General features: G+C 41.9%; 1 protein-coding gene across 1 annotated transcript; it reads left to right on the forward strand.

The window, feature by feature from the left end:
- Positions 1 to 3,102: 3,102 nt before the first annotated feature.
- Positions 3,103 to 27,875, forward strand: hook2 (hook microtubule-tethering protein 2). Its single transcript, XM_066674154.1, has 22 exons — positions 3,103 to 3,283; positions 7,229 to 7,311; positions 7,668 to 7,740; positions 8,248 to 8,298; positions 8,409 to 8,541; positions 9,984 to 10,051; positions 10,512 to 10,574; positions 10,806 to 10,886; positions 14,058 to 14,221; positions 14,312 to 14,452; positions 15,702 to 15,903; positions 16,082 to 16,192; positions 16,380 to 16,467; positions 16,573 to 16,630; positions 16,806 to 16,943; positions 18,989 to 19,076; positions 20,323 to 20,357; positions 20,462 to 20,544; positions 23,165 to 23,268; positions 24,395 to 24,502; positions 25,517 to 25,588; positions 25,714 to 27,875. The coding sequence occupies exons 1-22, from the start codon at positions 3,239 to 3,241 to the stop codon at positions 25,843 to 25,845; spliced, it is 2,121 nt and encodes a 706-aa protein (XP_066530251.1). The 5' UTR covers positions 3,103 to 3,238; the 3' UTR covers positions 25,846 to 27,875.

The raw sequence follows: 27,875 nt of genomic DNA on the forward strand, positions 1-27,875 counted from the left end.
AGATAGATAGATAGATAGATAGATAGATAGATAGATAGATAGAGTGTGTGAGAACGATAGATGGACAGAACGGACAGAGATAGATAGATAGATCGATAGATAGATAGATAGATAGATAGATAGATAGATAGATAGATAGATTGATAGATAGATAGATAGATAGAGTGTGTGAGAACGATACATGGACAGAACGGACAGATAGATAGATAGATAGATAGATAGATCGATAGATAGATAGATAGATAGATAGATAGATAGATCGATAGATAGATAGATAGATAGATAGATAGATAGATAGATAGAGTGTGTGAGAACGATAGATGGACAGAACGGACAGATAGATAGATAGATAGATAGATAGATAGATAGATAGATAGATAGATAGATAGATAGATAGATAGATAGATAGATAGATAGATAGAGTGTGTGAGAACGATAGATGGACAGAACGGACAGATAGATAGATAGATAGATAGATAGATAGATAGATAGATAGAGTGTGTGAGAACGATAGATGGACAGAACGGACAGATAGATAGATAGATAGATAGATAGATAGATAGATAGATAGATAGATAGATAGATAGATTGATAGATAGATAGATAGATAGAGTGTGTGAGAACGATACATGGACAGAACGGACAGATAGATAGATAGATAGATAGATAGATAGATCGATAGATAGATAGATAGATAGATAGATAGATAGATCGATAGATAGATAGATAGATAGATAGATAGATCGATAGATAGATAGATAGATAGATAGATAGATCGATAGATAGATAGATAGATAGATCGATAGATCGATAGATAGATAGATAGATAGATAGATAGATAGATATTATTTTTTTTATTATTTTTTTTTTTGTTAATTCCCTTTATTTCTATGCAAAAACATATTTTTCAGCAACTAACAAGATAGATAGATAGAGTGTGTGAGAACGATAGATGGACAGAACGGACAGATAGATAGATAGATAGATAGATAGATAGATAGATAGATAGATAGATAGATAGATAGATAGATAGAGTGTGTGAGAACGATAGATGGACAGAACGGACAGATAGATAGATAGATAGATAGATAGATAGATAGATAGATAGATAGATAGAGTGTGTGAGAACGATAGATGGACAGAACGGACAGATAGATAGATAGATAGATAGATAGATAGATAGATAGATAGATAGAGTGTGTGAGAACGATAGATGGACAGAACGGACAGATAGATAGATAGATAGATAGATAGATAGAGTGTGTGAGAACGATAGATGGACAGAACGGACAGAGATAGATAGATAGATCGATAGATAGATAGATAGATAGATAGATAGATAGATAGATTGATAGATAGATAGATAGATAGAGTGTGTGAGAACGATACATGGACAGAACGGACAGATAGATAGATAGATAGATAGATAGATCGATAGATAGATAGATAGATAGATAGATAGATAGATCGATAGATAGATAGATAGATAGATAGATAGATCGATAGATAGATAGATAGATAGATAGATAGATCGATAGATAGATAGATAGATAGATCGATAGATCGATAGATAGATAGATAGATAGATAGATAGATAGATATTATTTTTTTTATTATTTTTTTTTTGTTAATTCCCTTTATTTCTATGCAAAAACATATTTTTCAGCAACTAACAAGATAGATAGATAGAGTGTGTGAGAACGATAGATGGACAGAACGGACAGATAGATAGATAGATAGATAGATAGATAGATAGATAGATAGATAGATAGAGTGTGTGAGAACGATAGATGGACAGAACGGACAGATAGATAGATAGATAGATAGATAGATAGATAGATAGATAGATAGATAGAGTGTGTGAGAACGATAGATGGACAGAACGGACAGATAGATAGATAGATAGATAGATAGATAGATAGATAGATAGATAGATAGATAGATAGATAGAGTGTGTGAGAACGATAGATGGACAGAACGGACAGATAGATAGATAGATAGATAGATAGATAGATAGAGTGTGTGAGAACGATAGATGGACAGAACGGACAGAGATAGATAGATAGATCGATAGATAGATAGATAGATAGATAGATAGATAGATAGATAGATTGATAGATAGATAGATAGATAGAGTGTGTGAGAACGATACATGGACAGAACGGACAGATAGATAGATAGATAGATAGATAGATCGATAGATAGATAGATAGATAGATAGATAGATCGATAGATAGATAGATAGATAGATAGATAGATAGATAGATAGAGTGTGTGAGAACGATAGATGGACAGAACGGACAGATAGATAGATAGATAGATAGATAGATAGATAGATAGATAGATAGATAGATAGAGTGTGTGAGCACGATAGATGGACAGAACGGACAGATAGATAGATAGATAGATAGATAGATAGATAGATAGATAGATAGATAGATAGATAGATAGATAGATAGATAGATAGATAGATAGAGTGTGTGAGAACGATAGATGGACAGAACGGACAGATAGATAGATAGATAGATAGATAGATAGATAGATAGATAGATAGATAGATAGATAGATAGAGTGTGTGAGAACGATAGATGGACAGAACGGACAGAGATAGATAGATAGATCGATAGATAGATAGATAGATAGATAGATAGATAGATAGATAGATAGATAGATAGATAGATAGATAGATTGATAGATAGATAGATAGATAGATAGAGTGTGTGAGAACGATACATGGACAGAACGGACAGATAGATAGATAGATAGATAGATAGATAGATAGATCGATAGATAGATAGATAGATAGATAGATAGATAGATAGATAGATAGATAGATCGATAGATAGATAGATAGATAGATAGATAGATAGATAGATAGATCGATAGATAGATAGATAGATAGATAGATAGATCGATAGATAGATAGATAGATAGATAGATAGATAGATATTATTTTTTTTATTATTTTTTTTTTGTTAATTCCCTTTATTTCTATGCAAAAACATATTTTTCAGCAACTAACAACAAACTTTAATCCGTTGCTAAGGCGACACTGCTCCTATGAAAAAACGCGAGAACTTGCGCCAGGGCGATGACGTAGCGCGCTCGTCGCTAAAGAGAGAGAGGAGCGCTCCGAGCAACACACAACAACAACAACAAGAAGAACAAGCTAAAAAGCCGGAATAAGGACGTTGTTTGTGTGCGAAGAGGTTTGTGCTGCGTTTTTCAGCGCTCCGCGATGAGTGTGGATAAAGCAGAGCTGTGTGACTCTCTGCTAAGCTGGGTAAGAACCGCTCACCTCTGTGTGGAACTGATAGCTTTAGCTACAACTGAGCTCAACTTCAGCTGTGTTTCAACTGGAACAGGTGGAAACTGAGAAAAGCACCAGATACACTGGGTTACTTCGGTTATATCTGGGGCTGGTTCACAAGACGGGGATATTCCACAAAGCAGGATTTCTCAGTTACCAGATAAGCTAAACAATGTCCCTCAGCTCCTTTCCAGTTGCACAGGTTTGAGTTTGTGTTAAACTGAATATTCCTGCTCTGTAGTATACCCCCGTGGGGAATTAAAGGCTTTACTTCATCCCTGAATTATTTAATTTTGTCTCTTTGCATGGAATACCACCATACTTCATTGTTTATTTGCCTTGAGTATAATATACTCTATTGATACTCTATTCCATAGGCTCATCACAAACCCTTTATATAAAGTGCTCAATCTTTCCTGTGATTATTTTTTTCTTTATTTCCTGTCAGTTTGTAAAGTGCTGTAATAGATTGATCTGTGACTCCAGCGTGTCTGAGTGGACATGTGCCAAAGCAGAGACATTATCTCCTTCAGTTGCTAACTGCCCGTAAAGCATTACACAACTGACCAAAGGTCTTTAAACAGGCCGCTTCAGTACAGTCAGTAGTCACAAAAAGCCAAGGATTCCTAAGCTTTATTAATATTTATATTCTTGAGGTTTTTTTTTATTTACATCATTATCCTGCCTTTCATTGCTTTCCCAAAATAGTTTTGTGTAACTCTTGAGAAAACAAAAATTCATCTAGATCTTGAGAGATAAAACATGTGTCAGTAAGCATCATTTAATTTTATCTGTGTTTATTAAAAAATGATCTAGTCATTAATTGAAATAAAAGGCAAAATTGAAACATTCTTCCTTATGTTGCAAAATCTGTATTTATTTGTTATCTCAACTTAAATTATATATTATCTCATAAAACAAACACATGCTGTTTTAATAACCTAGGCCTAACTGTTATACTAAGAAAACAATTACAATTTTTTCTTTTTAATGATATATCTCATTCCCACTATGGGTGACTGTCTGTGAGGAGTGTGGTGTGTTCTCTCTGTGTCTGCGTGGGTTTCCTCCGGGTGACTGTCTGTGAGGAGTGTGGTGTGTTCTCTCTGTGTCTGCGTGGGTTTCCTCTGGGTGACTGTCTGTGAGGAGTGTGGTGTGTTCTCTCTGTGTCTGCGTGGGTTTCCTCCGGGTGACTGTCTGTGAGGAGTGTGGTGTGTTCTCTCTGTGTCTGCGTGGGTTTCCTCCGGGTGACTGTCTGTGAGGAGTGTGGGGTGTTCTCCCTGTGTCTGCGTGGGTTTCCTCCGGGTGACTGTCTGTGAGGAGTGTGGTGTGTTCTCTCTGTGTCTGCGTGGGTTTCCTCCGGGTGACTGTCTGTGAGGAGTGTGGTGTGTTCTCTCTGTGTCTGCGTGGGTTTCCTCCGGGTGACTGTCTGTGAGGAGTGTGGGGTGTTCTCCCTGTGTCTGCGTGGGTTTCCTCCGGGTGACTGTCTGTGAGGAGTGTGGTGTGTTCTCCCTGTGTCTGCGTGGGTTTCCTCTGGGTGACTGTCTGTGAGGAGTGTGGTGTGTTCTCTCTGTGTCTGCGTGGGTTTCCTCTGGGTGACTGTCTGTGAGGAGTGTGGTGTGTTCTCCCTGTGTCTGCGTGGGTTTCCTCCTGGTGACTGTCTGTGAGGAGTGTGGTGTGTTCTCACGTGTCTGCGTGGGTTTCCTCCGGGTGACTGTCTGTGAGGAGTGTGGTGTGTTCTCCCTGTGTCTTCGTGGGTTTCCTCCGGGTGACTGTCTGTGAGGAGTGTGGTGTGTTCTCCCTGTGTCTGCGTGGGTTTCCTCCGGGTGACTGTCTGTGAGGAGTGTGGTGTGTTCTCTCTGTGTCTGCGTGGGTTTCCTCCGGGTGACTGTCCGTGAGGAGTGTGGTGTGTTCTCTCTGTGTCTGCCTGGGTTTCCTCCGAGTGACTGTCTGTGAGGAGTGTGGTGTGTTCTCCCTGTGTCTGCGTGGGTTTCCTCCGGGTGACTGTCTGTGAGGAGTGTGGTGTGTTCTCTCTGTGTCTGCGTGGGTTTCCTCCGGGTGACTGTCTGTGAGGAGTGTGGTGTGTTCTCTCTGTGTCTGCGTGGGTTTCCTCTGGGTGACTGTCTGTGAGGAGTGTGGTGTGTTCTCTCTGTGTCTGCGTGGGTTTCCTCCGGGTGACTGTCTGTGAGGAGTGTGGTGTGTTCTCTCTGTGTCTGCGTGGGTTTCCTCCGGGTGACTGTCTGTGAGGAGTGTGGGGTGTTCTCCCTGTGTCTGCGTGGGTTTCCTCCGGGTGACTGTCTGTGAGGAGTGTGGTGTGTTCTCTCTGTGTCTGCGTGGGTTTCCTCCGGGTGACTGTCTGTGAGGAGTGTGGTGTGTTCTCTCTGTGTCTGCGTGGGTTTCCTCCGGGTGACTGTCTGTGAGGAGTGTGGGGTGTTCTCCCTGTGTCTGCGTGGGTTTCCTCCGGGTGACTGTCTGTGAGGAGTGTGGTGTGTTCTCCCTGTGTCTGCGTGGGTTTCCTCTGGGTGACTGTCTGTGAGGAGTGTGGTGTGTTCTCTCTGTGTCTGCGTGGGTTTCCTCTGGGTGACTGTCTGTGAGGAGTGTGGTGTGTTCTCCCTGTGTCTGCGTGGGTTTCCTCCTGGTGACTGTCTGTGAGGAGTGTGGTGTGTTCTCACGTGTCTGCGTGGGTTTCCTCCGGGTGACTGTCTGTGAGGAGTGTGGTGTGTTCTCCCTGTGTCTTCGTGGGTTTCCTCCGGGTGACTGTCTGTGAGGAGTGTGGTGTGTTCTCCCTGTGTCTGCGTGGGTTTCCTCCGGGTGACTGTCTGTGAGGAGTGTGGTGTGTTCTCTCTGTGTCTGCGTGGGTTTCCTCCGGGTGACTGTCCGTGAGGAGTGTGGTGTGTTCTCTCTGTGTCTGCCTGGGTTTCCTCCGAGTGACTGTCTGTGAGGAGTGTGGTGTGTTCTCCCTGTGTCTGCGTGGGTTTCCTCCGGGTGACTGTCTGTGAGGAGTTGGTGTGTTCTCCCTGTGTCTGCGGGTTTCCTCCGGGTGCTCCTGTTTCCTCCCACAGTCCAAAAACACACGTTGGTAGTTGGATTGGCTACTCAAAAGTGTCCGTAGGTGTGAGTGAATGTGTGTGTGTGTGTGTTGCCCTGTGAAGGACTGGCACCCCCTCCAGGGTGTAATCCCACCTTGCGCCCAATGATTCCAGGTAGGCTCTGGACCCACCGCGACCCTGAATTGGATAAGGGTTACAGATAATGAATGAATGAAATCAGTGGACTCCAGTGCTTCTGTAGCATTCCAGTGTTTGCTCAGGAATGTGGGAGCAGTGTCTGAAATGTGGCAGACAGTTTTTCACATCACTACTGACTGTTATTATCATTTCTCTTTGGCCTTGTGTATTATCTCTTTACCTTGAAAAGCCACATGATCTGCTCAAAAGCCATGCCATTTGTTTAGATGTGCCCGTAAGGATCCCTGTTTATTTGTTGAGTTTTTTTTTCTCCAAATCTGCAGCTTTTAATACTCATAAGCAGACATTAATTATAGCAACCCCCAGAAAGTCACAGCACTAATTATACTAATTTACACTAATTATAAGGTAGTAATTGCAAATACTACCTTTACATAATTTCTTTTTTAAAATGGGTATTTAGTGTGACACATGACATCAGTGTATTGGCTATTTCTTGAAATGTTGCGTGAAGGTCAGGAACAACAGTTGCAACTGACTTTCCATTAAGTTGCAAGGTGCTTTCCATTGTACAGATCAAAGACAGATGTTTTTTCATGCAGGCTTCAAGCAACTGAATTTATGTGAAAGATTCTGTGTACCAATAGTATATTTTGTTCAGCTGCAGGACAAATTTGTCTGATCCATATTTAATATAACTGCTCGAATTTCTGTGTCTTTTCTCCGACAGCTGCAGACATTTCAGGTCCCATCATGTACCAGCAAACGTGACCTCACCAGTGGCGTGGCCGTTGCACACGTACTGCACAAAATGTAAGACACATCTGTGTGTGTGTGTGTATACAGTTGGAATAGTAAATGTGTTGTTTAATAGCATTTAGCAAGTCCTAGTAAAATCCTAAAGCAGAAGCAGAAAGGGTTATTGTTAATTGTCTGAAAACATCGGTCTGCTGTTCTGTCCAGAAATCTTTAGGAATTTTGGTCTCTTCTCAAAGAGGTACTTTTCAAGCTGTACCCCACTATACTTTATTAGTCCAGCCAGCTCAGTGTATAAAAATGTAAAATCTAACTTCATACAGTCTGCAAACCACACACTAGTTTCCGAAATACAATCCACAAGTCATGTGTTTGTCGTTCTATAACTTATAATGTCTCTTGTCCACTCTCAGAGACTCATCCTGGTTTAATGAGACATGGTTGGGCAGGATAAAGGAGGAGAGCGGAGACAACTGGAGACTCAAGGTACCGGCAAAAATGTGTTTACACACTCACTGCTGGCAAAACACTGTATATTCCCTGAACTGCTAGATTTGAGGCATGTGGCAACAAAGACAAAATGCCCGCCAGCACCTCCATGTTATAAGAAAAGGGTTTTCTAGTGTGTAATACTGAAAGACTCACTCTAAACGCACCACTGTGGCACCATCCTGTCATTACAATTTAACCAGTGATAAACCAGGTATTTATATTTCAAGTAAACTCTATGGCTCCAGAACAACTTTAAAACACTTCCTACAGGTCTGTTTTTGTTGGAGCACTGTTTAGACCACCACCAACCAGTGCAGGACATGCAGAAACAAGAGTCAGTGATTCCCTGTCAGTGAAATGACCTTTTTTCTTATGGTAGACCGTTCATGTTTGGTTTGCAACAAAGCACAAAAGAGTATAGCCTGTGCATGTGGCGGTGTAGCTCAGTGATTTTAAAGGCAAATTGTGCACTCACAGATATTTAAATGTGTCTGTTCTCAGGTCAGCAACCTGAAGAAGATTCTACAGAGTATGATGGAGTATTACCATGATGTGAGTAGGCTGATCCTGAGTGATAGGTGACTAGTATTGGAGTATAGCACTTTATCCAGGACATCAAGTGGAAATTTCATATGTACTCTGTTTGACTCTCTCTTGCTCAGGTGTTGGGGCAGCAGGTATCAGATGAGCATGTTCCTGATGTTTCTCTGATTGGAGAGATGGGTGATGTAGTGGAGTTGGGTCGGCTGGTTCAGCTGGTTCTGGGCTGTGCAGTCAGCTGTGAGAAGAAGCAAGGTAGGTATGGATAGTGGTCTTTGAACTAGTGGCTTAAGTATTAACTAAATGCTTGTCAGAACTGGTTGCACCACCAAAACTGGTTTCTATGTTGAGATTCGTTGGGTTTAGTCACAACTGTGCCCAGCCCAGTGCATTCCAGTAGGTGTTGTTACTGGTCATTCTCAACAGGTTAATTATTCTGAGTTTAGAATTTACATTTACTGAATGCTCCCAAACTGACCAACATTGTAATCTGTGCTGTTGTGTTCTGGAAACCTTGGAGAAAATGGGTCACTCTAAATGAATGGAAATGGAATGTAATTGTGCTAGAATATGTACGTCGAGTTGTTTTGTTCTGTTTTAATGGACCAACAATGGAACTGGTGGAGCGTGACCTTAACACTGGGTAGCCGTTCATGTGTTGGATCACCTGCTGTGAAGACAAAGATTGTTAGCTTACTTATTTATTTAAGTGCAACTCTCATGTGAGGAAGAATAAGATCACTTTGCAGTCACTGAATTTACAAAATTATGGTCCATAAAGCGGGTCACCCACATGGGACAGACACGTTGAAAATGGGTTTAATACATGATACTAATTGTGGGTTTAATTAGTGTTTAATAATGAGAAGAATATTCCATCCATCCATCCATTATCTGTAACCGCTTATCCAATTCAGGGTCACGGTGGGTCCAGGGCCTACCTGGAATCATTGGGCGCAAGGCGGGAATACACCCTGGAGGGGGCGCCAGTCTTTCACAGGGCAATACACACTCACACACTCACACCTACGGACACTTTTGAGTTGCCAATCAACCTACCAATGTGTGTTTTTGACTGTGGGAGGAAACCCACGCAGACTCAGGGAGAACACACCACACTCCTCACAGACAGTCACCCGGAGGAAACCCACGCAGACACAGGGAGAACACACCACTCTCCTCACAGACAGTCACTCGGAGGAAACCCACACGGACACAGGGCGAACACACCACACTCCTCACAGACAGTCACCCGGAGGAAACCCACGCAGACACAGGGAGAACACACCACACTCCTCACAGACAGTCACCCGGAGGAAACCCACGCAGACACAGGGAGAACACACCACACTCCTCACAGACAGTCACCCAGAGCGGGACTCAAACCCACAACCTCCAGGTCCATGGAGCTGTGTGACTGCGACACTACCTGCTGCCAAGAAAAATATTCATGGGTGTAAATGACTAATTGTTCCTTTTGAGCAAATCAATGTTAAAAAAAATAAGAATCTAGTTACTTGAGATACTTTACTCAGATATCACAGGCACACATACAAAAAAGGTTTCCAGGGATGTGAAGCAAACTTGTGGCCCTGACTGGAGAAAGAAAAGCATTGGCGAGGATGAAGCTAGATGAAAGACTCTCTCATACTGCCTGTGTAACAAGGATACCCTTCTGTCTCTTTACCCCCCTGCAGAGCACATTCAGCAGATTATGACCCTCGAGGAGTCTGTCCAGCATGTTGTCATGACAGCCATCCAAGAGGTGTGGCTTATTCTTCACTTGTTTTGACCCTTTCTTACTTCTCCATTACATTTTCCTCTGAATCTCTGCTCCCTTTTTTAAAGTGATTGAGTATAGCTTGTGTAATAAAACAGCGTAAATCATATTTCTTTAAGAAATCACACGACTGTAATATTACAGTAACATCACAGCCATGATATTTCTCACAACAGCCCAAATAGGATAGTTACTTGTGGATAGCAAACACCCCAACTCTTCCTAAACCTAATGGATGATGCTGTAATTTCTCACTTCAGAGGAATTAGTCTCTCTCTCTCTCTCTCTCTCTCACCACTGCAGGCCACAGATTTAATAACTGACTTACTGTTTGGCCGAGTCCCTTTTTAGAGTGTTCTCAACCATGTGAGTGGTGTGATCTTTCAGTCAGACCCAGAAACAGTCAGTAACTTTGTGATTGTTGTTTGCTTGCTGCTTGTTTTAGTTGCTGACTAAAGAATCCGTGGAGTCTGGAAGCCCAGACACATATGGAGACTTTGACTACCAGGTACTGGCTTTTATGTCTGCTTTCTAGCCATGACAGGTTTTGTGTGGAAGAGTGTTAGCCTCAATGAATTAATCTTATACATGTGAATTAACGAAACATGAGTAGGTATTGAAGCTGTGTGTAGGGCTTTGCTGATTAGATGTAGAGCTGTTTGTGTTGTTATTGTTAATAACTTATAGCTGTTTATCTCTCTTGCATTCACTTCCTTCTTTGTTTTGCACTCTCTCTTAGTCAAGGAAGTATTATTTCTTGAGTGAGGAGGTGGATGAGAAGGACGATTGGTCCCAGCGTTGTCGGGAGCTGGAGCAACAGGTGGGTGAATACAAATGTGTGGCAATACATCTCCTCTTTCCCAAGGTTTGACTACCGTTAGTTAGGTGCTCATATAACATTGAACCTCCCATGTGTGTGATACCAGTTACGTTTGTCTAATACATGAATTTGACCGTATCTGGTTCTAAGAATAAATAAATTAAACTAAAGTTATGTCTACTTTGAGATGCACATAAGTTGGTACAATACTAAAATGTGTTGTGTTTAACGTACATGGTACATGCAGCGTGTTACTGCCTAATTTTACTGACCACTCTCTTGTCTGCAGTAGTTTTCGATTGTGTGTGTGGTTCAGTGCATTATTACAGTGCTAAACTGTCTACTTTGTAAAAAAAATATAATAATAGAGGAGAGATTAGACTTCTCGATTTCAAAATGTCCTTAATCAAAGCCTGATGGATTTGGTTACTACCGTGATGTATCCTTGGGAGTTTGGCAGGGAGCAGGAAAAAGCTGGCGCTGACCCCAGACCCTCACAGCTCTGACGCCGAAGAGTCTGGGATACAGACGTGTATTTATTCACTTTATCACCTGAAAGGTCTTATGGCAATGTCCTGTTTCCTGGCTGTGGTGCAGAAGGAGATTAGATATATTAAGCTTATTTAAGATCTATTGAGTTACAATACTAGTAGATATTCTGCAGTGAAAATCCTTTTTAATCCAGAACTAGGCTTAATCTATGTCTCGAAGATCAGCATCAGCTACAAATCCCACAAACACATGGGACACTGTTATATTTAAATAAAAATGCAATTCAATGCCGTACAATTCATTTAAACCCCACCTTTAATTGAAAACATAGACAGATGTTAAAACTGATACCGTTATCTGGATACAAGGTTTGAATATTACATTTACACATGATTTGATAACATTATGTGATCATGATATGGCTTATTTTATTTGGGATTTTCTTGTTGTATTATTATTTTTTGGTTAAGGAATAGGCGGGCTTCATTTTTTAATATGGAAAGTCCCTCAATTATTATTGCTTGCACACACATTGTCAGTGAACTTGAGGTCTAGTCTTGAAAAACAATGCACTGTCGGTGTTGTTTCACCTTTATGAACCTCGTTTTTAATCTAGATTTAGCTGAAACAGGATCTGGGGTGTTTTGAGTTTCTAAGTGATATACAACACGCCGTTTAATATTGGAATAGTTTCCATTTTCAGGTTATTTTCACACAGGTCCTCAGTCATTACTTAAATCCAGAAGATGACTGATTGTGTTTGTGATGTTGCTTCTTTATTAAACGTTTTTTGTGACCCGCAAAATCATCATTATATGTTGAAGGTTATTTATTGACAGTCCAATTCAAGCTTGTTTTGGTGATTTTTAGTAAAAAAGCTATTGTTTAGCAGCAAAACTTACAACTAAAAAGTCATATCATATTTTATAAGGCAAAAGTTATTAGCAGAACCAACAATGCAAGTTATTTTTTCTATAAAGATCAGTGTAAACCTGTGGTTACTTCATTATGGAATCATGATGTCCACTATGTGAGTATTTATTTCCCTCAGTTATTTATATTTCTACCGGCTTAACAACAAAGCGTTTACCTCCAGCACCTCGATTTTAAAAGTCCTGTTCCACTGAGTAAAAACCTTCTGTATATTGCTGCTCTCCCCAGTTTGCTTTGAAATTGCATGTGTTTAAAAGAACACTGTGTTTGTCTTTTAACATCTGGAGCATGGAAGACCTAATGCAAAGCAAGTTTAAAACCAAAGACTAACAGCATTTGCACCAGCTGGTTTACGGCTACCGTCCTAACAGTTTCAGAGCATGCATCAGTTTAAAAATACCATTTACTTACTTATTTAAAGTAAACTTGTACTGACAAAGGAGTAAAATGTCATGCTTATACAGTCATGTCCAAGGGTTTGGACACCCCCAGTCAAATGACACTGAAAATAAGTGAACACGGAATTAATTATGCAAATTGTTTGCTAATTTTAGTGCACAAATTCTCTTACTAAATACATATCATTCATTCATTCATTATCTGTAAGCGCTTATCCAGTTCAGGGTCGCGATGGGTCCGGAGCCTACCCGGAATCATGGGGCGCAAGGTGGGAATACACCCTGGAGTGGGCGCCTGTCCTTCACAGGGCAACACACACTTTGAGTCGCCGATCCACCTACCAACATGTGTTTTTGGACTGTGGGAGGAAACCGGAGCACCCGGAGGAAACCCACGCAGACACAGGGAGAACACACCACACTCCTCACAGACAGTCACCCGGAGGAAACCCACACAGACACAGGGAGAACACACCACACTCCTCACAGACAGTCACCCGGAGGAAACCCACGCGAACACAGGGAGAACACACCACACTCCTCACAGACAGTCACCCGGAGGAAACACACGCGGACACAGAGAGAACACACCACACTCCTCACAGACAGTCACCCGGAGGAAACCCACGCAGACACAGGGAGAACACACCACACTCCTCACAGACAGTCACCCGGAGGAAACCCACACAGACACAGGGAGAACACACCACACTCCTCACAGACAGTCACCCGGAGGAAACCCACGCGAACACAGGGAGAACACACCACACTCCTCACAGACAGTCACCCGGAGGAAACACACGCGGACACAGAGAGAACACACCACACTCCTCACAGACAGTCACCCGGAGGAAACCCACGCAGACACAGGGAGAACACACCACACTCCTCACAGACAGTCACCCGGAGTGGGAATCGAACCCACAACCTCCAGGCCCCTGGAGCTGTGTCACTGTGACACTACCTGCTGCACCACCGTGCCTCACTAAATACATATTATATGTCAGAAATTTTACACAAGCCACAATTGTTATTTCTTTGTCCAATATGTAAAATTCTGCTGCATATGTAGAAAAATGTGTTCTCTATTAAAGATGTGTATATACTTGAAATATTTCACATGGAGAGGGTGCATATCCGTCTTATTTGTCTTTGAATTTATTCTACACACAGCAAGGTACAATTAATGGCTTTGATCCTTAAACATCTCATGAACCCCTTCTCAATACTTACTTAATTAAATAATTAATTAAACTGAGTTTCTACACCATATACATACAGCCACATGTAAAGAACCACAGCTTGTATTTTGTCTTTGAGCTATTTATGTTTTGTTTGTGTGATGCAGTTGTCTGTGCTGACGGAGGAGAAGTCCTCGCTGCAGACAGAGATGCTGTCTCTGAAGGAGAGACTAAGTCGGTGTGAGCCTCAGGATGTTTCCAATACAGTCACAGGCAAGAAACTGCTGCTGCTGCAGACCCAGATGGAGCAGCTCCAAGAGGAGAACTACAGGTAAGAGCCATCATGTGTTGCTCTGCACTGAGGCCTCAAGCCATATCCAGTATTCATGAAATCAAAGTTTGTGTGTGTGCATGTTTGAAGACTGGAAAACAGTCGGGATGATCTGCGCATCCGGAGTGAAGCTCTTGAGAGAGAAGTGACTGACCTGCAGCATCGCAATGAGGAACTGACCAGCCTGGCCCAGGAGGCACAAACCCTGAAAGACGAAATGGACATACTCCGGTACGTACATGCACATTTTCCTTGGGTTTGTTTTTGAATGATAAAGACAGAAATAGTCTGTCTGTATGGGTTTCCTCCGGGTGACTGTCTGTGAGGAGTGTGGTGTGTTCTCCCTGTGTCTGTGTGGGTTTCCTCCGGGTGACTGTCTGTGAGGAGTGTGGTGTGTTCTCCCTGTGTCTGTGTGGGTTTCCTCCGGGTGACTGTCTGTGAGGAGTGTGGTGTGTTCTGTGGTGTATTCTTACAGATAATGGATGAATGAATGAATGTTCAGTAAACTCAAATTATTACAGGGTTTACATATAAAGCTAAAGCTGAATTTTATGTTAAATATGAATTTAAATGTGAAATTATGGACATTTTACACATCTTAAAAATTAATTTTGTGCTATTTAGATCATGTCACTCCTAAAAGTCCTTTAGTGTACTTTCATCCCTCAAAAGGAAGATATTAAAAATACAGTGGAATCTCTACTAACGAACTTTCCAAGATATGAACCGGGCGTTTGAATATTTTCTGCCTCCACCAACGAACCATGACTCTAGAAACGAACCCGAGCCTCCTCCGAGCCGACGACTGGAAATGGCCACTGACACCAATAGGAGAGTCTCCCAGTGCCCAGACTTTTAAGATTAGCAAATTGTAATCTTAAAATTGTAATCTTTAGCTTTAGTGTAAATAGCAGACATCGAAATTCGTGCTAAGTTAAACCGTATCTACGCTTCGTCTCTCCACATTCACCACCTACTCTCCGTTATTCCACCCACCCCCACCTCCCGTCATACAGCCAGTGCCTGTGTTACTCCTCCAGCCAGTCGTCACGTCTTCAAGGTAGCGATGTGTAATCACTTACAACTTTATTTCTTTTTTATTACTGTTACCACTGTATTTCTCTTTTATTTTTAGTAACGCTACATGTATTTTTTTACTAATTTGAGAGTGTTGTAAACATATATCAGCGCAAAAAGGGTGACTTTCGGGGTGGGGGCTGGAACATATTAATTGCTTTTCCGTTATTTCAAATGGGGAAAATTGACTCGAGACTCGAAGTTTTCCACTTACGAACCGGGTCACGGAACGGATCAAGTTCGTAGGTAGAGGTTCCACTGTACCTTTTTTTTTATAATGGTTTGTACACTGCCTACAAATATAAAGCTCTCTATATATCTCTAAGTCAGTTCTACATCTGTGCCTTGGAGAATGTTGGAAGAGGTAAATCCCCTGCTGCTGTTTGTGTTTGTCTCTCCTCAGGCACTCCTCGGATCGCGTGAGCCGTCTAGAGGCACTGGTGGAGACATATAAGCGGAAGCTGGAGGATCTGGGGGATCTGCGCAGACAGGTGCGTCTGCTGGAGGAGAGAAACAATGTGTACATGCAGCGCACCTGCGAGCTGGAGGAAGAGCTGCGCAGAGCCAATGCTGGACGCACACAGCTGGACTCTTACAAGAGACAGGTGAGACCTAGATAATGTTGATTTGTTATTTGATTCAAAGTTATTAGCTATAATTCCACTACAAGGCTCACTTGTGAATACAAACACATCCAAAATAATTTTTATAAAACCGTTAAACAGAATTCCATGTGTTGTTGCTTTGTAACGTAATCATTGTGTCTCTGTTTGCTTCGGACAGGTGCATGAGCTTCATGCTAAACACTCCTCAGAGGCCATGAAGGCTGAGAAGTGGCAGTTTGAGTATAAAAACCTCTATGACAAATTTGAAGCCCTTCTCAAAGAGAAGGAGGTACTTTTACTTTTAATCTTCATTGGTTTTTCAGATGTCTTGTTCTTTAGAGAATATTTAAAAATGTAGGACTACTGATACGCACAGCACAGTACATCAACCGTTGCCTACAGAAATGTTTTTGTTCATAGACTGAGTTTACTTTAATATAATAAACAAAATGTGGGGTGTATGTGTGCATATGCAGAGACTGATATCAGAGCGGGACACCCTGAGAGAGACCAATGAGGAGCTTCGCTGTGTTCAGGTCCAGCAGAGATGTCTCAGTCAGCCAGGTGAGTTAGTATACATCTCTAATTAATGGGTAGAAAACAGAACTGAAGCAATGAGCTATCCATCAATAGGTTGTTAATTTTCAGGAGGTATTCCCCCCCCCACAGGCTCTGACACCGGAGCAGTCGGGAGCCTGGCCTCTGAAATCATGCCCACAGAGTTCAAGTAAGTCCACACACGCTCACTAAATGTTTTAACCAAAGGAACTGTTTACACAGCAGTGGAATACAGACCTTACTTTTCGCTTGGTGCGAATCTATTTTAATTTTCCATTAAATATTTGAACTAGCTAAATGTGACATAAATGCTGATCTCTCATTTTCTCTCTTGTATCTCTCAGGGAGACGGTGGTGCGTCTGCAGAATGAGAATAAAATGTTGTGTGTTCAGGAGGAGTCTTACAGACAGAGACTTGCGGAGATGCAAACACAGTTGGAGGAGGCCCATCGCTGCCAGAACACACTTGAAACACAGAAGAGGTGAGTGTAGACTTTTTACATTTAAAACCTGGATTAATCCTTGTGTTATTTTTCCTCTTTTAAACACTTAAGTACCCTTGAGCAAGGCACCTAACCCCCAGCTGCTCCCCTGACGCTGTGGCTAAGGCTCCTTACTGCCCCCTAGTGTCCACTAGTGTGTGTAAATGTGTTTCATTGCACAGCTTGGGTTAAATGTAGAGAACTAATTCCCCTGTGTGCAACCACAGTGGCTATTAAAGTGATTCTCGTTGTAATTCTTCTAAAAATAGTATTTTACCAGTATACACGTGTTCATACACCCCAGAATGAAATATATTAAGTCAGTAGGACATGACGGGCCCATTTGAGGACAGGCCCGTTCTGTCCAGATGTCCAATTACTTTTTTTAGCAGTAGTTTAGTAAAGTGTTTACAGCTTACACTCCTCTCTCACTTCTACTCTAATCTCATCCAGATAAATCTTGTCTAATTTACAGAGATTTTGCCTTGAGCTTATTAAATCCCTTATTTATTCAGTGATAAATATCCCAGAAGTGGTGCAGATATGAAAGGAGGGTGAGTGTTTTTGTGGACTTGTTGTCTTTGCGGTGATATTGGAATAATTACAGAAAAGAATTCCGATTATGTTCAGTTTATATGTTTATCTCTATAGTTAAACTGAGGAAGCTATTAAACTAGGGCATGTCTAAAAGATTTGTGTATGATTGAGAGAGAGAGTGTGTGTGTGTGTGTGTGTGTGTGTGTGTGTGTGTGTGTGTGTGTGTGTGTGTGTCCTGCATCACTTCCCAGCAACAGAGGGCCCAGTGTGGGATGATAGAACAACAGATTTTATCACAAACCGCCCATACACTGTGCACACGTTTTTTTTGTGGTGCACATTCACAAAAATCTCAGTACGTTGTTTAACTCTCCCTTGAAATTTTGAAATAAAGCTATTTAAAAAGCTGATGATAAATGTGTTAGAAAGCCTACAGTCCACAAGTCAAATGTTGATGGGTGCCTTTTGTAAATGTGTTTAAAAATTCTGTTTGGTTAATTATTTATTGCCTGCATCAGTGTTTTTTTGCTCCAGATCTCACACAGAGTTCCACAGAATTAAGGACGTGGCTTTAGCATTACGGCTAGCCTCGATATGTTTCTGTGCATATTATGTAGGGTGTCTACAAACCTTTGGACATGCCATATTCTTTCTCTCTCTCTCTCTCTCTCATGCATACAAAAGACAGACAGACATTTGCACATGCTCACAAAGTGTAGAAGTGTAAGATTGACTGTAATTGGCTTGGAAATACAAGAAAATAAACATAAAAAGCAAAAGAAAGCCTACAACCTGCTGCAGTGTCATTGGTTTGCTTTTTCATGGCCACCCCGCTGTGTCTCTCTGGACACAAGCAATTAAACTAATGTTTTCAAGCTTCCCACTCTGACAAAGCAGGTCAAAAAGCAGAGTACCAAGCTTGGCAATCAATTCACTTGCATAGCTATATTTATTCATTTATATAATCATTCATTCATTCATTCTCTGTAACCCTTATCCAGTTCAGGGTCGCGGTGGGTCCAGAGCCTACCTGGAATCATTGGGCGCAAAGCGGGAATACACCCTGGAGGGGGCGCCAGTCCTTCACAGGGCAACACACACACACTAACACATTCACTCACACCTACGGACACTTTTGAGTCGCCAATCCACCTACCAACGTGTGTTTTTGGACTGTGGGAGGAAACCGGAGCACCTGGAGGAAACCCACGCAGACACAGAGAGAACACACCACACTCCTCACAGACAGTCACCCGGAGGAAACCCACGCAGACACAGAGAGAACACACCACACTCCTCAGACAGTCACCCTGAGGAAACCCAGGCAGACACAGAGAGAACACACCACACTCCTCACAGACAGTCACCCGGAGCAGGAATTGAACCCACAACCTCCAGGTCCCTGGAGCTGTGTGACTGCGACACTAACCTGCTGCGCCACCGTGCTGCCCCTCTTTTATATAATAATAATAATTAATAATCTCTCTCTCTCTCTCTCTCTCTCTCAGGTTGAGCTGGCAGCAGGTAGCACAATTACGGTCTCAGGTGGAGGACTTGCAGAAAGCTCTGCAGGAGCAGGACAGCAAAGCTGAGGATGTGAGTTCTACGGACACATTGTACATACATCAATCTGCACACACATGGTTTTTGTGCTTTTGAAGAATGATTGCCCTAAAAATTTTTTACAGATGATCATGTATTGAGTAGGGCTGCAACACATATTCAACGATGATCATTCAAAACGTCAAAAATGAAAAACATACGTCATGACATTGCCATGGGTAGCGCACAGCTGCCGACTCTGCACACATTGTGATTTGGCTCAATTTGAGGTGTCTGTATCAGTTTTACTTTGTTTTCCAGTTTGATGTTCAACAAGTTTTGTGCTTCTATTATCATTTAAATATTCAAATATTCACAAAAATATTTGAAAAGAAGATAATCAATAGTTGCAGCCCTAGCACTAAGATACATGCTTGATCAATACTGGATTATAAAGTTGGTGTGGTTTCCGCTTCGTATTGAACGGGATATTTTTATTTGTTCATCACTTACTGATTGTTGTCTTACGTAATCACACACTAAAAAAAAATCTGGTAATCAAGAGATTTACAACTGTAGCGATCCTCCTCTCTCTCGCTCTCTCTCACGCTCTCGCTCTCTCATGTTTAATGAGTGTGAATTTTTAACACGTTTGCTGTGGTGGATTGTAAATTAACACCTGCTTGATTTTGTCTCTCTCCAACCTCAACCAATCGACCAATCATCTGCCTCCTAGGCCATTGTAAGTATGTTGTATCCGTGCATGTCTAGTTTCTGATTAGATATGTGAGCAAAAGGGCGAAAGTATCCCCGACTGCCCATTTTCTCACCGTACATGGTGTTTATAAATGTTTAAGTCATTGTCAGAGATGATATCATTTGGGACACTGCTGCTTTGTGAGGTTTGTGTAAATAACCCAACAGTGCAGTAGTTAATTCTTCTAAGTCCTGTTTATACTAGACACTAACTGCTATTCACCGTGATTAGATTATTGTCTAATCAAGCTGTGGATCAACAGAATGATTTGACAATTGAAGAGGACTAGCAAATAGTGGTCCACATGTTTTCAAGGTTACTACATTCCAGTCAAACTCCCAATTACCGTTGTTTTGAATTTGTATTCAAAACCTTCTAGATATGGGACGCCATGTAACGCAACGTATTTCAGGTACAAGCTTGGAGTGTGTCAATTAGGGTACATGCTAAGATATGAACGACAGCTGTACAGCTACAACTCATCTAATGTAAGAGTAAGACCATGACACAACTCATAATTTCCCTTTGTTTTTTTTTTTCCAGTCATCAATGTTGAAGAAAAAACTGGAAGAGCATCTGTGAGTATATATGGGTTGGTGGGAGGTGAGGTTGTAATTGATTGAATTACAGGACGGCTTGCCTTATGTAAACTGAATGGATCTAAAGTTGGTGTATGTTGCAGAGAGAAGCTGCACGAGGCTCACTCTGATCTACAGAAGAAGCGAGAAGTAATTGATGACCTGGAGCCTGGAGCAGATAACAATAGTAAGCTCACCCATTTACATGTACAGCATTGGGCAGACAGTCTTTTCCATAGGTGCTTCCTTTCTTAATATCATTCATTCATTCATTATCTGTAACCCTTATCCAGTTCAGGGTCGCTGTGGGTCCAGAGCCTACCTGGAATCATTGGGCGCAAGGCAGGAATACACCCTGGAGGGGGCGCCAGTCCTTCACAGGGCAACACACACACATTCACTCACACACTCACACCTACGGACACTTTTGAGTCGCCAATCCACCTACCAACGTGTGTTTTTGGACTGTGGGAGGAAACCGGAGCACCCGGAGGAAACCCACGCAGACACAGAGAGAACACACCACACTCCTCACAGACAGTCACCCAGAGGAAACCCACGCAGACACAGGGAGAACACACCGCACTCCTCACAGACAGTCACCCAGAGGAAACCCACGTGGACACAGGGAGAACACACCACACTCCTCACAGACAGTCACCCGGAGGAAACCCACGTGGACACAGGGAGAACACACCACACTCCTCACAGACAGTCACCCGGAGGAAACCCACGCAGACACAGAGAGAACACACCACACTCCTCACAGACAGTCACCCAGAGGAAACCCACGTGGACACAGGGAGAACACACCACACTCCTCACAGACAGTCACCCGGAGGAAACCCACGTGGACACAGGGAGAACACACCACACTCCTCACAGACAGTCACCCAGAGGAAACCCACGTGGACACAGGGAGAACACACCACACTCCTCACAGACAGTCACCCGGAGGAAACCCACACGGACACGGGGAGAACACACCAACTCCTCACAGACAGTCACCCGGAGCGGGAATCAAACCCACAACCTCCAGGCCCCTGGAGCTGTGTGACTGCGACACTGCCTGCTGCGCCACCGTGCCGCCCCATTCTTAATATTGTTTTTTTTTTAAAAATAATACTTAGTGAATGTAGTGTTATGTAGTCTTGTTTGCATGGCGGGCTTACCTGTACAGGGAAACAAAGCCCCTGCACTACATCAATAACACTGTAGTGGGAACTTGTGAAATCATGGTATGGCTACTCTTGCTACCTGCACAATGTTTTTATTTTTATTAATGTATGTGAGTTAATTGTCACTAGAGTATCCATTTGTAGACCTAGCAGGCTAGGGCAGCACGGTGGAGCAGCAGGTAGTGTCACAGTCACACAGGTTGTGGGTTCGATTCCCGCTCTGAGTGACTCTGTGTGAGGAGTGTGGTGTGTTCTCCCTGTGTCTCTGGTTTCCTCCCACAGTCCAAAAACACACGTTGGTAGGTGGATTGGCAACTCAAGTGTCCGTAGGTGTGTGTGTTGCCCTGTGAAGGACTGGCGCCCCCTCCAGGGTGTATTCCCGCCTTGCGCCCAATGATTCCTTGTAGGCTCTGGACCCACCGCGACCCTGAACTGGATAAGGGTTACAGATAATGAATGAATGAATGTTAGCAAGCTAACTGAGCTAAGCTTATAATTCCACTAATCACAAAGGTCTCACTTTTTGTTTTGTACAATAAGTTTTAGTATTTTATGATATACAATGTTTAAAATAAATTCCATCGAAGTCTGGAAACAAAAGACCTGTTGAAAATTTGGAAACCACTCGTATCGTTATATCATAAACACTTATGATCTTCCAGTCTAGCAGGATTCGAAAAGACGAACTGAAAAGTGAGCCTAAGGTCAAGATTCTTTCACATATAATTTGTGTTGTGATTTTCCACAGCTCCTGCGTTCACTTTTCGTTTGGTCTTTACACACGCACTGTTTGTGACTTGTGTAATGAGAGCTGGAGTTGAGTTTTGAAGATACCCAGCAGGCTGCACATGCAAAAGACAGACAGACAGTTGCACATGCTAACAAAGTGTAGAAGTGCAGGATATAAACAACAGGCATTAAACATTGATGTTTACCTACAGATGCACATCATTCAGTAAAATTATCCCTTAACATTGTAGACATTTTCTGATTTGGCTTGGAAATACAAGAATGTAAACATAAACAGAAAAAGAAAGCCTACAACCTGCTGCAGTGTCATTGGTTTGCTTTTTCATGGCCACCCCGCTGTGTCTCTCTGGACACAGGCAATTAAACTAATGTTTTCAAGCTTCCCACTCTGACAAAGCAGGCCAAACAGCAGAGTACCAAGCTTGGCAATCAATTCACTTGCATGGCTATATTTATTCTTTTATATAACAATAATTAATAATCTCTCTCACTCTCACCCTCTCCCTCTCTCTTTCTCACACTCTCTCTGTCTCTCTCATTCTTTCTCTCTCTCTCATTCTCTCTATTTCACTCTCTGTCTCTCTTTCACTGTCTCACTCTTTCTCTCATTCACTCACTCTCTCTCTCTCTCTCTCTTTCACTCTCTGTCTCATTCTTTCTCTCTCATTCTCTGTCTCACTCTCTATCACTCTCTCTTTTACTCTTTCTCTGTCTTTCTTTCACTCTCTCTCATTCTCTCTCTCTCTGTCTCTTTCACTCTCTTTCACTGTCTCACACCCTCTTTCTCTCTCTCTCTCTCTCTTTCACTCTCATTCACTGTCTCTCACTCTTTCTCTCACACCCTCTCTCTCTCTCTCTCTCTCTCTCTCTCTCTCAAAGTGGCAAAGAAAATTGATGAATTGCAGGAAATTCTGAGAAAGAAAGATGAAGATATGAGGCAGATGGAAGAGAGATACAAGCGCTATGTGGAGAAGGCTCGGACGGTGAGCGCACGCAAAATCAGAAAACAAACAGTACAAAAAAATAGTAATAATTTGAATCATTTGTGAACGTTTTTCTTAATTTTCTGAGCCTTTGTTTTTCTTTGTATTGTTGAGCTCTACGTCACATTTAAGTGAATCAGATTTGAGCCAAAATAAAAAGTTTGAGTGACTGTATTATATTGGGGACACTGAGCTGACACTTCAACTCATTAGCCAATGGAGGCGCTCTCCTGAAAAACCTGCCCATGTGAGAGGTTTCAGGTCAAGGAGCGCAAACGAGAAAACCAGCAGCGGAACCACAAAGCCGACATTTCAGTTCACAATGTAATCTGTGAGAAATCTGCACACACAGAGTAAAAGGTTGACCCTATGGATGACACACAGGTCTGTCCTGGGATCTAACACACTGTACACACTGCTGAGAGGGCCCACTGCTCTATTTAAGGTGGCATCTGAAGTTCATTGCTCTTTCAAATAGTCCTTAATTGATTAAAAAATAAATAAATGAACATGCATCACTTTACAGCTTTACAGTAAACCCTTAAACCCAGTAGATGCTAAAGTCAGGTCCATGTCAGGTCCTGGCAGCTCCAGCTGTGCAGTGGTTTCGAGAATGCACTCTTTGATGCACTTTCGTTATTACAGGGTTTTTTCCATCTCACGTCTGCCTTTCACAACATTATCTACTTTTGTTGATTATACTTTTCTTGTACACGGAAAAACTTGACTTATTGACCTGTGAGCTGGGTTTTGAAATGAAATCTAAACTTTGTGTATAATTCACACGTTTCAGGAACATCTCAGAATACGAGGAAAATAATTAGGCTCAAGCTTTTTAATTAAATGCTTTGTTATTTTAAGATGCAAAGCACCTCGTTGAATTTGTCTTGTAACCGTTTCACACTCATTCACAGATGTTTAACAAAGTGCTCCACACGGTGTGCTGTTCAGTACGTCGCATCAGTTACAGTGTCCTTTTTTTTGTCATTAATTTCTGTGCTACACTCAGGTTTCATTTTCATCTGTACCTCCTACGTTCCCTGTGTGTTTATCCTTTAGAGAATAGGAAAATAGCCGTGAGTGGTTATGTGACAGTAGTATTTCTGACACTGTGTTTTTTGTGTAGGTTATTAAGACTTTGGACCACAAGCAGAAACCGCAGTCTGTTTCTCCAGAGGTTCAGGCACTGAGAAACCAGCTGTCAGAAAGGGACCGGAAGATCCAACATCTGGAGGTTAGCCAAACTGACTGTACCTAATATATTATAATTAGGGGTGGGACTAGATTTAAAAAATTAATCGAATTAATTAGAAACTGGGCGGCACGGTGGCGCAGCAGGTAGGTGTCGCAGTCACACAGCTCCAGGGACCTGGAGGTTGTGGGTTCGATTCCCGCTTCAGGTGACTGTCTGTGAGGAGTGTGGTGTGTTCTCCTTGTGTCTGCGTGGGTTTCCTCCGGGTGATTGTCTGTGAGGAGTGTGGTGTGTTCTCTCTGTGTCTGCGTGGGTTTCCTCCGGGTGACTGTCTGTGAGGAGTGTGGTGTGTTCTCCCTGTGTCTGTGTGGGTTTCCTCCGGGTGACTGTCTGTGAGGAGTGTGGTGTGTTCTCTAGGCCTGTAGGTGACAAAATATATCATTTACAAGAATTTCTTACGTACAGTACATGTATTGTTCATGTCCACATCCGAGTGAAATTTACTGACGCTAAATCACAGCTTAGGAATGACTCTATTAAAGAAACTGGTAGGATATCACATGTAGTTCCAGCTGAAAAACATTATAGAATGACTGTTTAATGAGTGGGTTGTAACAGGGAGGGTTTTAAAACTCCAAATATTCGTTAAATACATAAAAAAATATATTTTCTCTACTTCCCGGAAGTTTCACGCATCCTCGGTGAATAACGAGGGATCACTGTACTGTTAACATTACTGACCTGCGCTAGCCCCAACATGTTTTGCATTGAGGTGGTAACGAACGGTGGAAGTGCTCCTGTGATAAGCTCCTTCCTGCATTAAGTGCAAATAACAACATTTTTGTTTGTACTTCCATCTGGACGTTTCTTGTATTTAAATTTCCCATCCACCAGCGTAGTGTCTTCCGTCATCTCCATCTTGTTCATCACATTGTGCGTCGTTATAATCTGTACGCCTGGATCTCATGCACTGAGAAACTCAGTCTAAAGAGTAAAAATCTCATACACCTACTCTTCAAATTCCTCAGGGACTCATGTTCGTTTGTGTGTTTATAGAATGATTTTGAGAAGACAAGGTCCAGACATGATCAAGAGGAGAAGCTCATCATCAGCGCCTGGTACAACATGGTGAGAAATATGTTCCGCTCCTGCAGTGTGCAAACCGAATTGGACATCGTGATTTTTGAAGCATGTTGGACACCCAATCTGAACATGGGTCATTTACACATTCATACCTCTCTCCTTGTTTATAGGGTATGGCTCTTCATCAGAAGGTTGTAGGAGAGCGGGCTGGAACTCCAGGCCAGGCTCAGTCTTTCCTGGCCCAGCAAAGGCAGTCTACACAGGCACGGAGAGGACTTGCTGCCCGCTTCCAACCCAGATAACACACACACACACACAAACAAACATACCCCCCTGAGAGACTGAGAGACACTCTGACTGGCTCTAAAATCTCCTCTCCTCGCCTGCTTGTAATATTGTTGTTGCCGGGATCAAGTCTGAAATCTTTGTGGGCGACGGGAAGCGCACTTCTGCCCTCTAGAGTCAAACACTGAAAAGGCAAGGGTCTTTTTGCTGCTGGATAACTTGCACCTCCATTTTCTCATCTTTTGGAGTTTGTGGTCATAGCTGAACACTGCGAAAGAAAAGGTTGTCATTTTAATTTTTTAAAATGGAGGATTAAAACAATCCTCTGTGGATATGTTGCCTGCTCACAACCTGTGTTCTTTGTTTTAGTTTCTTTTTCTATTAGCTGGAAGATGTGAATGTTTATTGTTTAATAAGGAGACAGGGTTTTCTTTTTATGGCGCTTTGAACAGTCGCTGTATCTACAGGGCAGATTTAGATAGATTTTAGGGCTTAGCCAATTGAGGAAACAGGAAGTTAATAGTAGGCACATTTTAAAGTCTTTATTTTTGCTTTATTTCATCAGTTTCCTCACTATTATTTCTTCATCCATCCAGACAACACTAAGACACACGTTTGTCAAACGGCCAGATGGTACGAAGCCTATACGTTTTAGCTGTTTGCTAACGGCTGCAGCTGTGGACTTAGTGACTGTCCTCCAGTACAAATGCTGCTCATAGCAACTGAAGTTTATGTCTGTCAGATTTTGGAGCGGTCGTGACCTTCTGACTTATTTTGAACATGTAAATGTTTTATTCGTATTTGTTTTGCCCTTCATTGCCCTCATTGTTTTCCTTTTAGCTAGGTACAAATAATTAGCTTTAATTTTTAGCAACTCTCTTTTAGCACCTTAATATTCTCAGTAATACGTCTGTAGACGTTGAAGTATTAGGCTTAGCTTATTTTAGTTTCATTTGTTTGTTCAGTAATCTACAGATTTCAGTTAGTACACGCTAGAACACGGAAAGACATTTGTGATGATATCAGTGCCTCTTTAAAATCATAAGCAATGACCGATTGTATGCTGTCTTTTTTTGCAGAGGTCAAAGAAATTGACCAGGAGAATGTTGACCAGATCGCACTTTTTTTTCCCAATGATTATTAGGTTATGAGTTCTCCTGTTTGTTAGTTAACAAGAAACCGTTAAGAAATCCATCAATTTTTGTTGTTTATTTGGCTTTGACATTGAAATCTGACCTTTGTAAAATGAGCTTTTTACACTGAATGGAATTCTAGCAATGTTTCTTCAGGATAATCACTACACAAAACTGGTTCAGCTAAGGATTGTATGCTGCGTTGTTTGTTTTTAAACTCATTCTTTTGCACAAAGTAAAAGAGCCATTAGCAATTTAAATGTTTTGTCATACAACATGAAGACACTACCAAAGTTCAATGCCTTTTTGTTTACTTTTATTTTTTTGGACACGTATTAATTTAAAACTTTATTAACATCTCAGAGATGTTTTCTGGTTCCAAAAACCACAAGGGAGTTCTGGAGTGCTAGAAAATTACAAAAATGCTCAAGTTGTGGACAATAAAGTAAAGCTAATAGGCGCTAATTAGCGAATGCTAATATGCTAACTCTGAAAGGTTCGCTAAAGCTAGCCCTGACTAGTTTTCTTTGGCTGTAAGCAACTGTTAGCAATATTTTTAGCTGAAGAACTCTCTTAAAATCTCTTTTAAAAGTGGTTGTCCAATAGCCTCTTGTGTGTGGTTCTCTGTTTGGAACGAAAACTGCTGAGCACTAAAGACTGAAGATGTGGAGAATGTATGGTTTTTGGAGTTTTGATTTTTGGGTTTTGTGGAAAGATAATTTTTGTCACAAATGAAAATGTTGAGCTGTGTGATTCCTATTTACATGTTTTAAGTATTTTTGTGTTCCGTGTGTTATTCTAGTGGTTGTTGGGTGAACAAAAGTGGGTTGAGCACAAGATGTAGATCGAATTAGTCAATGTTCCACATTTTGCAGTGCAATAAAAACCATGGACAGCTGGTACCAGAAAACATA

Source organism: Hoplias malabaricus, chromosome 6, assembly GCF_029633855.1.
Source record: "Hoplias malabaricus isolate fHopMal1 chromosome 6, fHopMal1.hap1, whole genome shotgun sequence".
Classification (NCBI taxonomy): Eukaryota; Metazoa; Chordata; class Actinopteri; order Characiformes; family Erythrinidae; genus Hoplias; species Hoplias malabaricus.